This window comes from Amphibalanus amphitrite, unplaced genomic scaffold (genome assembly GCF_019059575.1).
Source record: "Amphibalanus amphitrite isolate SeventyFive unplaced genomic scaffold, NRLGWU_Aamphi_draft 000738F_arrow, whole genome shotgun sequence".
Taxonomy (NCBI): Eukaryota; Metazoa; Arthropoda; class Thecostraca; order Balanomorpha; family Balanidae; genus Amphibalanus; species Amphibalanus amphitrite.
Genome location: NW_024882232.1, coordinates 140,200 through 156,568, shown reverse-complemented (window position 1 = coordinate 156,568; position 16,369 = coordinate 140,200). Strand labels below are relative to the sequence as shown.

The 16,369-nt window shown below is 58.1% G+C and overlaps 2 protein-coding genes across 14 annotated transcripts in view; one reads left to right on the top strand and one right to left on the bottom strand.

The window, feature by feature from the left end:
• The window catches only part of LOC122365407 (signal transducer and activator of transcription 5B-like), a 60,784-nt gene extending 45,888 nt beyond the window's left edge, over positions 1–14,896 (top strand). For 6 of the 13 annotated variants that reach the window (XM_043336605.1, XM_043336602.1, XM_043336606.1 and 3 more), the window contains 10 exons: positions 876–1,054; positions 1,316–1,474; positions 1,724–1,844; positions 4,540–4,682; positions 5,126–5,249; positions 5,508–5,743; positions 5,869–6,158; positions 9,885–10,098; positions 10,413–10,541; positions 13,293–14,896. In XM_043336605.1, coding sequence (XP_043192540.1) covers positions 876–1,054; positions 1,316–1,474; positions 1,724–1,844; positions 4,540–4,682; positions 5,126–5,249; positions 5,508–5,743; positions 5,869–6,158; positions 9,885–10,098; positions 10,413–10,541; positions 13,293–13,446 — 1,749 coding nt within the window. In that variant the 3' untranslated portion in view covers positions 13,447–14,896. Of the gene's footprint in view, positions 1–875; positions 1,055–1,315; positions 1,475–1,723; positions 1,845–4,539; positions 4,683–5,125; positions 5,250–5,507; positions 5,744–5,868; positions 6,159–9,884; positions 10,099–10,412; positions 10,542–11,437; positions 13,084–13,292 lie in introns of those variants that run through there. The other 7 variants (XM_043336609.1, XM_043336611.1, XM_043336612.1 and 4 more) reach the window with 2 other exon arrangements.
• Positions 6,370–8,770, bottom strand: LOC122365408. Its single transcript, XM_043336614.1, has 3 exons — positions 8,490–8,770; positions 7,619–7,829; positions 6,370–7,303 (listed from the first exon to the last, which is right to left on the bottom strand). The coding sequence occupies exons 1-3, from the start codon at positions 8,768–8,770 to the stop codon at positions 6,896–6,898; spliced, it is 900 nt and encodes a 299-aa protein (XP_043192549.1). The 3' UTR covers positions 6,370–6,895.
• Positions 14,897–16,369: the final 1,473 nt, after the last annotated feature.

Below are 16,369 nucleotides of genomic sequence, written 5' to 3'. Positions count from 1 at the left end.
GAGTGCCGGTCGTCGGCCGGGCTTCGCAGCTCGGCGTCAGCTCTGCCGGGCCGCCGGCGGATGTGGCGGCCGGCGGCGGCGGCTGACGGACCGGCAGCGCCGAGCCGTGACAGCTGTCACACATCAGACGGCAGCTGCCGTCACACCTCTGATCACATGTCCAGGGCGCGCTGCAGTACCGACCTCCGCCCTCTGTCGCGCTCTGCCGGCCCTCCGCACACACACAGACACGTGCGCGCTCACATAGGGTCCGTCAGTCCCAGCGGTCGTCCCGCTGAGACGGTCCGGAGAGCAGCTATCGATCCCGGCGCACTGCCGGGCCGCGCTGTACGCACACACTGCCGGCGGCCAGAGGCAACGCCAGGCCGTCTCTCGGCGCTATGGGCGGGGACGTATTGGATTTGCACGACCGAATGTAGGGCAAGGCACGTGCTCTCTTTGTGGATGGAGAACGCTAAGAATTGCAGCAGTTGGCAATGCTGAAGTTCAGCATTGTTCAGCAGCTGAACACCAATCGGGTGAATGTTAAAAGCGAATGTTTTCTAAGCATGTTTTTTTTTTCATTTTTATGTTTTGCTGCTTGATTTACCAAATTAGCAAACGTAAACAAACTGTTACCCCGATTTTAAGTTCTCAGGTCAACCACCCCAATGTTACGGTCTCAGGTCAACCGGTGACCTAAGTGCTCCAAGGAAGGGGTTTGGTTTTGTTAAATAATTTTGCTGAACTTAGTCGCAGAGCCGCGACTTTTCCTCCATCGTTTTTGTCATGGCTAGGCGCATCAAATGATATGCTTTTTGTTTGGGTGAGGTCGACTTAGGGCGATGACCTGTGTGCCGTTGCCCGTATGTGACCGTTGTCTCGCTCCCGGCCAGGTATCTGGACTGCTGCAGATGCGCCTGGCGCTGGCTGACAAGCACAAGGAGACGGTCTCGCTGCTGACCCAGGTGCAGTCGCGCGTGCTAGACGAGGAACTGATCCGGTGGAAGCGCGAGCAGCAGCTGGCCGGCAACGGCGCGCCCTTCAGCAACAACCTCGACCAGATCCAGGAATGGTGAGAGCGAGCGACCAGGCCGGCGGCCCCTGGTGGTGGTGTCTCTCTTGTTGCTGGTAGTGCTGTGTTCGTAATAAATATCTCACCTAGTTTGTCTGCCGTTCTCATAACCCTAGTACTTGCTCTGGCCACAGGGGTCGGTAATTTGTAAGTTCGGTGGTCTTTGATTTATAATTCCTTCCTCGTTGTCGAACCTTAGTCGTCTTTCGTGCCCCGAAGGTCCCTGTGTCTGACGCCTGCCGTCTCCGTTTGCCCCTTTAGGTGCGAGGAGCTCTCAGTGATCATCTGGGAGACGCGCCACCAGATCAAGGAGGTGGAGCGGCTGCGGCAGCGCGTGCCGATCGACCCGCCGGGCGGCGTGGACATCCTGCCGCAGCTCAACCAGGACATCACCCAGCTGCTCTCATCGCTGGTCACCAGGTGGGACGATCACGGGTCAGGAGACGATTACTGGGACGATCGTGAATCCCGCAACGATCGGTTCAAAGGACATCTATTGGAGAACCTTTGGGGATGGTTAGGCAAAATGGTAATAGCGTCTAGTGTTCGTAAAACTGAAAACACCAACCTCAGTCGTCGTAGCAGAATTTGAGCCACTGATTACAGGAGCCATGGTTGCCTGTCGGGGTGTTCTTCCATCTTACGCCGCATCCCTGCGCGCTCCGACAGCACGTTCATTATCGAGAAGCAGCCGCCGCAGGTGATGAAGACTAACACGCGGTTCACGGCCACCGTGCGACTGCTGGTGGGCGCCAAACTCAGCGTGCACATGTCGCCGCCGCAGGTGAAGGTAGGTAATACCGACCGACCGGCCGGCCTGCTCGCACTCCCCGCCCCCTCGGCAGCCCGGCGCGTCCGTCCGTCTCAGAACCCGGCGTCACGTGTACGTGTGCCGCGCTCACCGGCGCGCGTGCTTACAACTCGGAGACCGAGAGCGATACAGGGACCTGAATCGGCAGGTTAAGGCTGCTATCCGCCGTGACACCCGTAACGCCCTGCAGCAGCGCATTCAGGAGAGCGGCCGGGGCGGCATGTGGCGTGCTATTGGTCCAGTTCTGGCGGGGAAACGGACATCGAAACAAATGCCGAGTGCTGATGCCGATAGCATGAATCGCTACTTCGCTGATGTTGGCACCCAGATTGCGAGACAAGTAGACACCTCAGGTCCCGAGCTGCCTGTGCGTCTGCCTCGGGTTACCTCGGGACGCTTTCAGGTTCATCCCGTTACGCCGGAACGATTAGTCAGTATTATGGCCCAAATGAACAACAGCTCAGCATGCGGCGCCGACGGACTCAGCATGCGTTTCATCAAACTGTGTTTTGAACCAATTTGCCACGTCATCACGCACATTATTAATTCTTGTTTAACGTCTCACACAGTCCCTCGGTCATGGAAGCTCGCAGTGATCCATCCCATCCAGAAAAATCCTAAATCTACAGAGACATCGAACTTCAGACCAATATCCATCCTTCCAACGATCGCCAAAATCACTGAACGAGTAGTATATGAGCAACTTTTTTCCTACCTCTCAGCCCATCATCTCTTTTCCCCCAGCCAGCATGGTTTCCGAAACAACCATTCTACCGAAACTGCACTTCTGACCTTAACTGACAGGGTTTTTGAGGCGATGGATCGACGACAGGTGGCGCTACTTTGTATGCTGGACTTATCTAAGGCCTTTGACGTGATACCCCACGACCGATTGCTCGTCAAACTTGAGCAGTACGGCGTCGACGTCCGCTGGTTCTCCAGTTATCTTGCCGATCACCAACAACAAGTCCAGATTCGTACACCGGACGGTCGTGGTACTCTGTCACGGCCTTTGGACAACCCCATCGGCACCTATCAGGGATCCGCGCTCGGGCCGTTGTTGTTCAACGTGTACACCACCGATATGTCACTGTTTTTGCCGGAAGGTGCCTTGTACGATCGTTGTCTTGTACAATACTGTGATGACACGCAGCTAGCTGTACTGGGGAGTCCAAGCGATGTCGGAGCTATGGTAACCCAGTTGGAGCGGGACCTTGCAGCTCTGTCACTCTGGTTCCGAAAAAATGGGCTAAAGATTAACGCAGATAAAACTCAGATCATTGTTTTGGGCACAAGGCAGCAAATTCGTCAACTAGCCCCGATAGAAATCAGGTTCATGGGTACCACTACTGTGGGAACGTCCTCAGCTAAAAACCTCGGCGTCACTTTTGACGAGAGCATGACCTTCTCAAATCATGTGACTGATGTAGCCCGCCGATGCACCGGTATTCTGAGCGGCCTGAGTCACAGTAGGCACTACCTACCGAAAAGTACGCTGGCCACTCTGGTTCAGGCTCTAGTAGTCTCATCGATCCGGTACGCCATTGTTGTCTATGGTGGATGTGGTGTCACCCAGATGTCTCGGCTCCAGCGGCTTATCAATTTCGGTGCTCGTGTTGTGTCGGGCAAGCGGAAGTATGACCATGTAAGCGAAGTGCTGAAAGAGTTGCGGTGGCTCTCGGCCGAGAATATGTGGCGTCTACAGTCTGTCACGCTATTAAAGAAAATCCTCGAGACAGGAGAGCCCGAAGCCCTATCCAACGCGATTGTGTCGCGAGGTAGCGTGCATGGGCGTGATACGCGTCAGGCCGACCTGCTCGATTTACCCGTGATTAGAACGGAATCCGGGCGCCGCCGGTTCCTATACGCCACTGTATCGCAGTATAACGCTCTGCCTCAGGCGCTGCGCAATCTCGGTCACAGGCTCTTTCGGAGGGAGTATCGGAAGCTCCTACTGCGTGAGCAACACGGCGACCCGGCCAGTGTGTAGCGGCGCGGTGGCGCAAATGTGGATATGTGTGCAAATGTGATGCGTGTGTGTTGTATGTAATGTTGTGCCCACCTCATTCGTTTCACCTGACTCGGCAGCTAATAATAGCCATTTTCGGATGGATCGGCTTGCCACGATAAGTACAATACAATACAATACACCGGCGCGTTTCACTGTCGATAATAAGTTCTATTTCCTGCTAACTGACTGTTAATGCGTCGATGGATATGTGCGCGCATGTATATGCCCGCTGTTGATTCTGAACGGCGCGGTTGGCATGGTAACCTGACTGGATCAATCCCGAGCGTGTGCTCTCGGGGGAGACGCGAGGGCCCGCCCACCGCTCCCGGGTGGGGCGGCCGTCCTATGGCGCTCCTGGGACGGCAGATAGATGAACTGGGACGGAATAACGTACATACACGGTGCGGAGAGGAATGGTCCCTCCGAATGGTATTACCATGTTTTTTTTTGTGTATTTTTTATTTTTTACGTTTTTTTGTAATGGTGTAGTTTACTCACTTGCTGGCGGCTCGGAGACTAACTAGATGCAATATTTTGTTTTTTCTCCAACCATTTTTGCTTCCTATCGGCACATATGTTTTATATCTAAGAGCCATATGTTGTTCGAGGAGGGATTGTTTGGATGTGAATGCCGCTGATCGTGTGTGTGTGCCCAACCGCCAGGTGACCATCATCAGTGAAGGTCAGGCCAACCTGTTGCTCAAGAACGACAAGATGAACAAGGGAGACGCCAGCGGCGAGATCCTCAACAACACTGGCACCATGGAGTACCACCAGGCCACCCGCCAGCTGGCCGTCAACTTCAGGTCCGTGGCAGACGGAGCTGGGTCGGGGCGGGGCGGCTCCCTCCTCCTTCCCTGCGCACCGCTCGCCGTGCGTCATCCGTGACGCACGTCAGAGCTGTGCGGTCCTAAATACGACATGCGATGTCGGTTCTCGATACTGGTGCCTATCTCGGTGTTCGTAATTTGCGAGGGCGCTGTTTGCCATGGTAACCTAATGCGACGCAGCGCGAATACTTACAGAGAACTTGTCAGCAGCAGCAAACGATACGCTGCCGCATATTTTGTTAATTAACGCTTCTGGTTAAATGATGGTTGGGGTTTCTCTTTTCTGCGATTGTAATAATGGTAGTGGTTTGACTGACACCTACGCATTTCTCATTTAGTTACCATTTTTGACCTGCCAGGCAGTGACCTGACGCTCCGTCTTGTCTGTACTAACGCCTGCGCCTCTCTGCTCCTTTCAGAAACATGCAGCTGCGCAAGATCAAGCGCGCCGAGAAGAAGGGCACGGAGTCGGTGATGGACGAGAAGTTCTCGCTGCTCTTCCAGTCGCAGTTCACCGTGGGCGGCGGCGAGCTGGTGTTCCAGGTAGGCCGCCGCAGCCCCGCTGTAACCTTTTCCCATTGACCGCGGCGTGCTCGTATTGGCCGACATTGAGCCGGTGGTTCTGTGATGCTTCTCGCGAACGCCGGCTTCTCGTTTTCGCCTGACATCCGTGTATGCTTCACGCACCGGCGCTGGGCTGTGATTCCAGTCATCGCCCCATGCCGTCCGCCCCCGTCTCTGTACCACCGGAGACTCGCTGTCCCAGGCGTCACCCCAGCCCTCGCTCTCCCTGTCCGCCAGGTGTGGACGCTCTCCCTACCCGTGGTGGTGATCGTCCACGGCAACCAGGAGCCGCACGCCTGGGCCACCGTCACTTGGGACAACGCGTTCGCCGAGCCGGGCCGCATCCCGTTCGCCATCCCCGAGCGCGTCTCCTGGGCTCAGGTGGCCGACGCGCTCAGCACAAAGTTCAAATCGGCCACCGGCAAGCCGCTCTCCGAGGACAACCTACGCTTCCTGGCCGGAAAGGTGTTCAGGTGAGTTCGACGGACCAGGGTGGACGCGGGGTGGTGCGGCAGGGTGTGAAGGTGTGCTGAGGGGTGTATGGATAGTGGTGTATTTGACCTAACTGACTCGGCGTCTCCGTGTGGTTGCCCTTCAGGAGTCCGCACGTGCAGGACTTCACCAACATGATGCTGACGTGGCAGCAGTTCGCCAAGGAACCGCTGACCGACCGCAACTTCACCTTCTGGGAGTGGTTCTACGGCGTGATGAAGCTGACGCGCGAGCACCTGCGCGGCCCGTGGAACGACGGCCTGGTGATGGGCTTCGTGGGCCGCCGCCAGGCGGAGGAGATGCTGCAGCAGCGGCCGCACGGCACCTTCCTGCTGCGCTACTCGGACTCGGAGTTGGGCGGCATCACCATCGCCTGGGGCGCGCACGAAAACGGAGGTACGCACAGCGCACATGGGATACCATGGGACATCGCACTGAGTCGGTACGCGCAAAATACGACTTGAGCGCCCCCACAGGGTCTACCTGGGGATCCGGACAGGCGGGCAGGGTAACCTGAAACCCCGTTCTCTGGCTGTCGTTCTTTACACCCAAAAAGGTTACCTGGAGAGAGCCGTCCTCTCTGAACAAGAACTGATCAGTCGACATCACAAAAGAAGATACAAGGTCTGTGTTAGTGTCGTACGTTTTAGCCCGTGGCGCTACGTCTGACGGTCTTAACATCAACGCTAAAGCTAACAAAACAATGGTCTTCAACCTAAGGTGTTTAACGGACAGGTCGTCATTACCTGACCAGGCACGAAACAGACGCATGAACGCAGAAATATCCATGACGGCCGACCTGGCCAACGGCGCGCGCGTGCCACTCTTCACAATACCCTGCAACAACCGAGCAACAAACGGGTCGTGCACGGGGTTAGCAGCACCCACTGCCTCATACAGCGCAGATACGGCGGCAGACACGCACCGGACAGTGGAGTGTGGACGAGAAGAGGAGCCACACCGGTGGATCATGAAGTCAGCCATCACTGCAGGATCGGTCGGCGGAAAAGAAACTCCCCGGCCGCTGCAAAATGTGAACAAATCACGAATGTAACGGTCGTAAGTTTGCAACGTGCTGCCTGCCAGGCTCAGTTGCATACAGTTGCTCGCTGTCCGAGACCAACCACGAGCGGCTAGCTGTTCGCGCCAGATATCCTCCAGGCGAACAGACTCCAGCGGCAGTTGCGCCGCGGCTCTATCTCCTGCTGCTCGGCCAGGGGGAGACACGAGCTCGTCACCGGCGGCAGCCGCAGCGGCGGCGCCGTGGACAGCCGGCGGAGCCGCGCCATCCACGGCTGCCCCGGCCACATGGGTGCTATCAGCGTCGCGACCGCCCGCTGTGCCTCCACGATGTCCAGAACCCTCGAGATGAGACGAAACGGAGGGTTCACCCAGTTGTTCTCCGCGCCCCAATCGGTCTGGCCCAGCGCGTCGATCCCCGCCGAGCAGGGGTCGGCAAACCGACTGTTGTAGGCGGGAAGTAGCGCCGTGTTGAACGACGCGAACCGGTCCACTGTATGCGGCCCGAACATCCGGTCGAGCTGCCGGAAAATGAACGGATGTATCACCCACTCATGACGCGCCGAAACACGCGAGAGAGCGTCAGGACCTGTGTTTGAAACACCCGCTATATGATGCGCGACAAGCGACATGCCATTCTGTAACGCAAATGCCCATATATCTTGGGCGACACTATCCAAGCGAATATTGGAAGATCCAAAATTATTAATGTGCGCCACAGTAGCAACATTGTCAGACAGAATCTCCACTGTTTTCCCAACTAACGCTGAACGGAATGAAAGGAGTGCCAAATATACCGCGAGCAGCTCTCGATAGTTGACCGACTCGCCACTCACCCGACAGTCCCAGAACCCGGACGCCAGCTGACAACTGTGCGCCGAGAGAACGGCTCCCCAGCCGGAGCCCGAGGCGTCGGTGGCGAGCTGCAGATCGCAAGCAGCTGGCGGCACCAGCAGCCGGCCGTTCCAGCTGTCCAGAGAGGACACCCACCACGACAGATCGTCCCTGGCTCCGGGGGACCACGTCAGCAGCGACTCCCAAGACGACCTGGAATTCAAAAGTCGGTATACATTGCGAAGTTTCAACTTTGCGGGGAACACCGCGGCGAGCATACTAACGCAACGACCGGCCATTCGAGCCAGCACCCTAGCTGACACGTTAGAACGTTTCAGTGACCTCGAAATGTCCTGTTTTAGCTTGCGGATTTTAGCCTTCGGAACTGTTATCAAAGGCGGTCGAGACGCAGACGCACAGTGAACGTCAAACCCTAAATACGTAACTGAATCTGACGGCGTGAGACAGGACTTATTAAAATTAACCGCAAGCCCTAGTGCCTTGAGGGTATCCAACAGTACGCGCATGTCCTCCTGAATTCGTGTTTTTGACGAGCAAAGATAAAAATCATCCACATATGCCATCAGGGATAGAGAGTGAGTAGGACCACGCAAATACTCGACGACAACACGAATACATTTGTGGAAGAAAAACGGCGAACATTGCAAGCCAAACGGTAGACAGCACCACACCCACCAAAAACCGCCAAACTGAAACCCTAAATACGTTCGGAACTCAGCCCTGATCGGAAAATGATAAAAACCATCCTTCAGGTCTACGGTGACAGCCTGCTCACCACCGCGCACTATCTCCGGCAGCACATCAACACCCTCAGAAGAAAATTTTGGCGTGTCACAATGCGAGTTCACGTACCTGAGGTCGCATATCAGTCTGAACTTGCCGCCACTCTTGGGTACTACCTTCAGCGGCGATACACAATGGGGCATGTCGCGAACCCGCCGAATAATACCCCTCTCTTCCAGCGCACTGATTTCTTGGTCCAAAAACGTTTTCTCTGCACCACTAAACACTGGATTGGTGAACACTCTACGCTCGGGTTCACGCACGAGGGGGATGGGCACGCCCTCCGTCACCCAGCTAAGTACTGTATCAGACGCACCGATCCCCGCCCAGGCCTCCGGCCGCAGCACCATGTCCACTCTCACTATCAGTCCGCAGCTCCGGCCCCCGCCCCACCAGACTGACTCGACCTCGGCAGGTCACGTGACGGCGGCAGGCCGGGACGACCGCGGCTCCGCCAATCAGACGACACCGGGCCGCCGTATAACCGTTGGCCCTGCGGTGCTGGACCTCGCCAGCGACCACGGTCAGGAACTTGGCTGACCTGACGAGAATGCTGCCGCGCCCCGGCAATGGCCACGGCGCGCTGGAGATTTTCCACTGCTCCAGGCGTGAAGGTCGCCGGGTTGTGTTGCAGCGTTTTGAACAGCTGCGCCGTAGAGTCGTCGAACTGGTTGGAGACAATCAGATGAGTGTACTCCTCTTGTAGGAACCTGAGCTGAGCCAGCGTCACGGTTGTGAGCTGGTCAATCACTGGATCAGCTACCTGCGCCGAAGACAGTATCTTCAAGGCGGTTTCCTGGAAACGGGCGCACTTCTGGATGACCTGGAAGCGCGCTAGATCAGCCTTGCCGATTCCGGCTCGGGAGTCACCAACCACCAAGTCCTGAGGGAGCTTGACCTTGCTCAGGCTGTCCCGAATCGCTCGAAAGTCAGCCTGCAGATCTGCTGACGCGCCGAAACTCGGCTGCTCCTGCTTCTCACTGGGCTCAGCAGCCTCGGCTGCACTGAGAGCCGTTGGAGCCACGTGCCGACGACCGGCGTTGGGCTCACTCACACGAGCGTCAATGACGCGCACTGATGCCTCGATGGCACTCACTTTTTCCGCCAACTCGCGGATAGCCTCCTCCATCTCCGCACCGCTCAAAGCACATGCGGAGACCCGAACCGCCTCAAATACCGGCGACTGGGCCACGCACAGGGAGCTCCGAGCTCTGCCGAAAGCGAGCACGCACTGCCGGTGGCGGGCAGGGCGAACGCCACCGGTCCCACCTGTCGGCGGGTCACGTAACTACGGTACGCACAGCGCACATGGGATACCGGGGAGGTGGACCGCGGCTGGGTGGTGGCTGGTGGTCAGGGGACTGTGAGCTGTGTTGACCTTTGTCTCGTTATGTGACTGTAGTACGCGCCATCGGCACTACACTTGTCAGGATGCAGGTCTTGATGCGCGTTCCCTCCCCGCAGAGCAACAAGTGTACATGCTGCAGCCGTTCACCAACAAGGACTTCGCGATCCGCTCTCTGGCCGACCGTCTGTCGGACCTGAAGCACCTGATCTACCTGTACCCGGACATCATCAAGGACCAGGCCTTCTCCAAGTACTACACGCCCATCAACAGCAGCAGCAACACGTCCAACAACGGCTACGTCCGCCCGCTGCTCGTCACTCACGTGCCGGGGTCAGTAGGCCGCTCAGGGGTAGAGTGTAGGCGCGCAGGCCACTCATAGGAATTGTGTGTCAGGAACTGACGCCGTCGTTTGCAGATATGCTACAAACATAATGAAGCTAATAATTGTTAATTGCATATTTGGTAAGGAAATGACATCTAAACTGGTTAATTAGATTTGCTCCTCAGTCTGCGCTGATGTAATGTGTTAGCCGCTTCCAGGTAAGGGTCGATAAACTCAGTCACAAATCCCGCTGTCCTTTCCGTGCTGGCCGCCGTCTCATTCCGTCGGTCTGACTGTATTCTGTGGCGCCACTGGTACACAGGTGGTCGGGTGTGGGTGGCATGGACAGCTACCCGAACACGCCTCAGACGTTCTACTCGCCCACATCGCCCGACAACACCAACCGGGACACGCCGTCGGTCAACTCGGCCATCTCCGAGTCCGTCTCCACGTGAGTAATCGGACAGGCAGGGCAGCGAGGGTAGTGGGGGTAGAGCCAGCGTAGTAGTTGTAGAAGTAGACGCTAGAGCTAGAGTAGAGCAGATGTAGATGTAGGCTCCTGAGTGCGGAAAGGGACAGGCGCGACTGGAAGGAGTTTCTGCGATGGGATAAGACAGATGATATCGGTCAGTGAGCTGACCTCGGGTGGTTAAGAGTTGACCTCCATTCATTACGCATATCAAGGGCTTGAAGATATTTTGCGATAAGTTAATTCGAAATGTGTGGATATGTTGAAGAAAGTATCGTTTTGTCTGACTATCACGTTTCGACTTTTGTTTCCACAATCAATTTGTTTTTGGTGTGAGACGGTACTGCACCGTTTTTAGTGTCTAGAAGGCTCACCTTCCTCCGGCTGATTTAAAAGCTTTGTCCCTCGCCTGTGACAAAATCCACGTATCTGATACCGCCCGTCCTACAGTGCTCGGAGATCCTACGTCTTTAAGAACTTTTAATGCCCGGCTATTATAGCAGTGTTAGGCCGCGTTTTGCAATAGCTGCGTGCCCCTCCCTCCAAAAAAGGTGATCTTGGACTCATTCAAGGCGCGATTTTTTTTCTCTCTGAGTAACTGTCTTTGCCAGAACTGTAAACAGACAGCGGTAACTGGAATCAACGGAGATCGGTGATTCTCTTGCTTGTTCCTAATATATTTTTTCTGCCATAGTTATTTTCCTTTGTTCTCAGGATAAATATATTTTCTTTCAATATAAGGGTCGTGAAATGAGTAGTTCTCTATCTGTTTGATCTGTCAAACCCATAGTACCCGCTGCTCAGTTCTACCCGTCGCTCCGCTCTGTTGATGGTTGACCTGTTGTCCACTCTACGGCCGCGTGTCTCCGCGGTTCCAGTCTCCAGTCCTGTATGGAACTGTAACGAGTCGTCGGCGACACGGCCGGCCGCGGCCGAGCTCCGCGCGCCGCCCCACACGGCCGACCTCTGTGAGTCGACCACCGAAGCGCCGGGGCCGCGCGCCGCCACCGCTGCCGCCCGGCGCCACTGCAGGCGCGCGGGCGAGTGACGGAACGGACACTGTTGGCGTCTGCCCGCGGCCGGAGACGCGCCACCGCAGCCGCCCAGCCAACCGAGTACCTTGTACGAAGCGGGTCGCGTCGAGCGATGTTACGCCTGATTCAGAGTTTATCCGGGCGCCGGCAGCCGGGCGGTCTCGCCGTGCTTTAAGCCGCCGCCGCCGACGGTCGGTCGGTCGGCGCTGTAGGTGTGCGGCGTTGGAGCGGGCCGGGCCGGCGCCGGGGATGCGCGCGGCCGGCGCCGATCTCGCGGCCGCCGCCGGGAGCAGCGGCGGCCGTCTGTGTGTTTGTCTGCGCAAGTGTGTGTGTGTGGTGTCTCAGTGTGTCGACTGACTGTAGCGTACCGTAGCGCAGCGAGCCGGGCCGCGTCCTTTTCGCCTTCAGCTGTTTCTCGGTCTCCTCTCTGTCTGTCTGGGGTCGTCTGTGCTGCTTGTTGACCGCGTGCCGGTGCGGTCGCGTGGCGCTGTTCACTGTCGCTTGCGCGCGGGCGCTGCCGCCGCGTGGCTTTTCATGTGATATGTAAGTGATAGCGGCAGTCGTGCGGCGGCCGCCCCGCCGCCAGAGGCCGACTGTAGAGAATAGAGGGGCCGCGCCGCCGGGTGGCTCGACACACACACACACATACACACCAAATTGCCGTGACGCTGTTGACATTCCTGGCCGGCGCGCCTGTGCCAAGCGTCCGGCCGGCCGGCAGCACTCCGGCCGGCCGGCCCGCTCAGCGGCGCGCTAGCAGCGGGCGAGGTGCGATATGTCTGTGCAATTCGGGAACGTTGTGATACGCGTGCATATTTAGAGCAGATCACACACTGAGCGAGAGAGTTGTAGCGCGTAGGAGGCATCGGGAGGCCGGGTGCGGCCGGCGGCTGTCATTGTTATAAGCTCATCCGTGTAGTTGTACAAGGCGGCGTGCCCGCTGGCGTTTTACCGGCCCGGAGCTCACTGGACAGGAGCGGTCACCGAGCGGCGTCGCACAGACTGCCCGTGAGCTGCGCACGCCGGACGCGCTCTGAAAGACACCGGCGCGGCGACGGTGCCCGACGGGCGGCGCAGCCGGCCGTTCCGATGTGTTGCTGTTGACTGTGTGCCCGTGCCGTGTCCAGATCGGCGGCCCGGGCGCGCCGCTGTCTTAGTGTTAAGCACCGCACTACACCGTTTAAGTAAGACTATTTTAAGTGTATGTGCTGGTGTGTCGCTTGACGTACTTTGAATATGCATATAATCAAAACAAAAAAATCACGGCGACTATTTTTGACTGTCTGTGTGTGAGTGGGTGAGAGGGCGCGCGAGTGTGCCGGCGCACCACGTGTGTGCCGCGCGCCCGTCGCTCGCTCGGTGTCCGCGCGCTCGCGCAGTGTGTGCGTGTGTCCGTGTGCGTGTCGCACCGCCGCTTTCCGCACCGCTCCGCTTGTGTTTTTGAGCCGTATTCGGAATCATTGGCCATAATACACCGGCTGGTGTGTGTCGCTGTGTGGCTGTCTGTCTGGGGTGGGTCAGTATTGTGGAGGGAGGGAGTGGGCGGACGGAGCGCCGCCGTCGGCCGCCGGGCCGCGCCGGCCGGCCAGCGGACCGCGCTCACCGGACGGGGGCGGCGGCCGGCGGGCGGCGCTCGGCCGCCGCCGCCGCGCTCCGCTGCCCGCCCGCCCGGTGACCGGTCCGTCTGTCTGTGCGGCAGGTTCGCCACGGCCGACGGCGACGCCAGCGACATCATACCCGACATCGCCATCCTGGACGACATGCCCATGGACTTCAACAACATCAACGACTTCCTCCAGTCGGTCGACACCAAACCGCCCATCTTCGGACTCAACCCGCCGCCGCCCATGTAGGCTCAGTGGCGGCGGAGGACGAGCGACCGGGCGGCCAGCGCCGCTCGGCTCGCCGCCGCCGGTCCGGCTCCGAGCGAGCATCTAACAAGGTGGCGCGGCGGGCGGCTGTTCAAAGTTCAGGTAGGAGCGACCACTGCCCGCGCCGCGCGCCGGCGACTCGAGATGTCTCGCCGCCTTCCCCGCCCGGCCGGTCGGCCGAGGATTATGTTAAGGTAGTGCTAAGGAGCTCTCTTTCTCTGCGCGGGATCGACAGACACCCTGTCCGGTGACCCAAAACGTTTCAAAGTGCGCTTTCATCTATTCCATCGGCGCGCCCCGTCCGCTTGTCGTCCAGGCTAGTGTTTGTATAACGTTTTGTATAGATGACCGCCTAGTGTTTAGTGTCGTTTCGACGTGATGGTCGCTACAAAGCTTTTGGAGGAGACGCTTGTGGAAGAATTTAGTATTGAGGCTCTTGTCTCCTGCTCCCTAATCTATACTGTCATTTAGACGGTGCATTTTACTTGAGCTCCATCTTGTCCTCTCGATCATGTAGGTTAGTGATTTAGTGGCTCGTCCCGGTCGTTTCCGTGTCCGTTTGTGATGTATCTTTCCTGTCCTCCGTTCCGATTTGTCTGGTTCGATGTTCTGGCCGGCCGGCGCGGAGCCGGTCTGAGTAGATGACTTCCCTGGCGGCGCGGCGCGCTCGCCGGTCGCAGTAGGGGCGCCGTGGGACCGGAGTGTGCCGGTGCCACGCGCCCAGGCCTTGCCAGTCCCTCCAGATGACGCCTTGCGGGGCGGGCTCGCGGCGTCTCGGACAAAGTGCACTTAGTCCCGCCCTGGCGGCGCTGTGGTGCCACACAGTCCGCGGCGGAGAGAGCTGTACCTGACCCTCGCCGGCCGTAGAGGTGCGGTAACGGAAACGTAGGGGACAGAGACGCGCACAAGTTTGGCGCCGATATCGGAACTATACGGAGAGCGTTACGGGAGAGAGAGAGGGAGAGTGAGAGAGAGGACGGAGGGAGCGCCGGAGGCCCGGCGGCCATGCGGGTCGGTGCAGTAGGGTACGGTGATGTGACCACCGGTCGGTGCCGTAGGGTACGGTGATGTGACCACCGGTCGGTGCTGTAGGGACGGTGATGTGACCACCGGTCGGTGCCGTAGGGTACGGTGATTCGTCCACCGGCGCAGTAGGATCCGGTGCTTTGTTCGCCGGTCGGTGCCGTAGGGTGCGGTGATTTGTTGACCGTTGTGTGTCGCCAGAGACGCGGCGTCCTGGTTTGTTGTCTCCCTTGGTTGTATCCGGCGTTAGCTGAGGGCTCGGGTGGGCCCCGGATACGCCGGCGCTTGGCTTTGGTTTAAGGAGCTGCTGCCCGCGCTTATTACTAATCCGTAGCTGGTTGTTTGTTGTGCGAATCGGCGAGGCCATTGGAGGAAAAGAATCCTCCGAGAGAATACAGCTGACTGCTTGGATATGGCTTTCGAATGCTTGTAGTGTAGCCTGCTGTAGAAGTCAAACTGCCTGTAACCGCGAAGGCAGACGTCGAGAGAGCTGTAGCGTCGAGCTTTGTAACTATCTGCCAACGCTCATGGAACAAGAGAACTAGAGCACCGCAAGAGCCATTTCGCTGTGGCCGTGAACAACTGAAGTGTCATCGAATCTCCTCGCCGACTGGAAACCAGGTAAGTCCTTACATTATCATAACATTGTCTGTTCGTGTTTCACAAACTGCTGCCATGCATTTTACACAATGAGGCCAACGACGCCCTAGCTGCGCTGACGGTTGACACTAGGGCGATTCGTCCCGGTGCTCTGCCACTGAGTAGTGAGCAGCCACTGCACAGTGAGCGGCACTCTGCCACTGAGTAGTGAGCAGCCACTGCACAGTGAGCGACACTCTGCCACTGAGTGGTGAGCAGCCACTGCACAGTGAGCGGCACTCTGCCACTGAGTGGTGAGCAGCCACTGCACAGTGAGCGGCACTCTGCCACTGAGTAGTGAGCAGCCACTGCACAGTGAGCGGCACTGCACACTGCACAGTGAGCAGCCACTGCACAGTGAGCGGCACTGCACAGTGAGCGGCACTGCACAGTGAGCGGCACTCTGCCACTGAGTAGTGAGCAGCCACTGCACAGTGAGCGGCACTCTGCCACTGAGTAGTGAGCAGCCACTGCACAGTGAGCGGCACTGCACAGTGAGCGGCACTCTGCCACTGAGTAGTGAGCAGCCACTGCACAGTGAGCGGCACTGCACACTGCGCAGTGAGCGGCACTCTGTCACTGAGTAGTGAGCAGCCACTGCACACTGAGCGGCACTCTGCCACTGAGTAGTGAGCAGCCACTGCACAGTGAGCGGCACTCTGCCACTGAGTAGTGAGCAGCCACTGCACAGTGAGCGGCACTCTGCCACTGAGTAGTGAGCAGCCACTGCACAGTGAGCGGCACTGCACACTGCACAGTGAGCAGCCACTGCACAGTGAGCGGCACTGCACAGTGAGCGGCACTCTGCCACTGAGTAGTGAGCAGCCACTGCACAGTGAGCGGCACTGCACAGTGAGCGGCACTCTGCCACTGAGTAGTGAGCAGCCACTGCACAGTGAGCGGCACTGCACACTGCACAGTGAGCGGCACTCTGCCACTGAGTAGTGAGCACCACTGCACAGTGAGCGGCACTCTGCCACTGAGTAGTGAGCACCACTGCACAGTGAGCGGCACTCTGCCACTGAGTAGTGAGCAGCCACTGCACAGTGAGCGGCACTGGCCACTGCACACTGCACAGTGAGCGGCACTCTGCCACTGAGTAGTGAGCGGCCACTGCACAGTGAGCGGCACTCTGCCACTGAGTAGTGAGCACCACTGCACAGTGAGCGGCACTCTGCCACTGAGTAGTGAGCAGCCACTGCACAGTGAGCGGCACTGCACACTGCACAGTGAGCGGCACTCT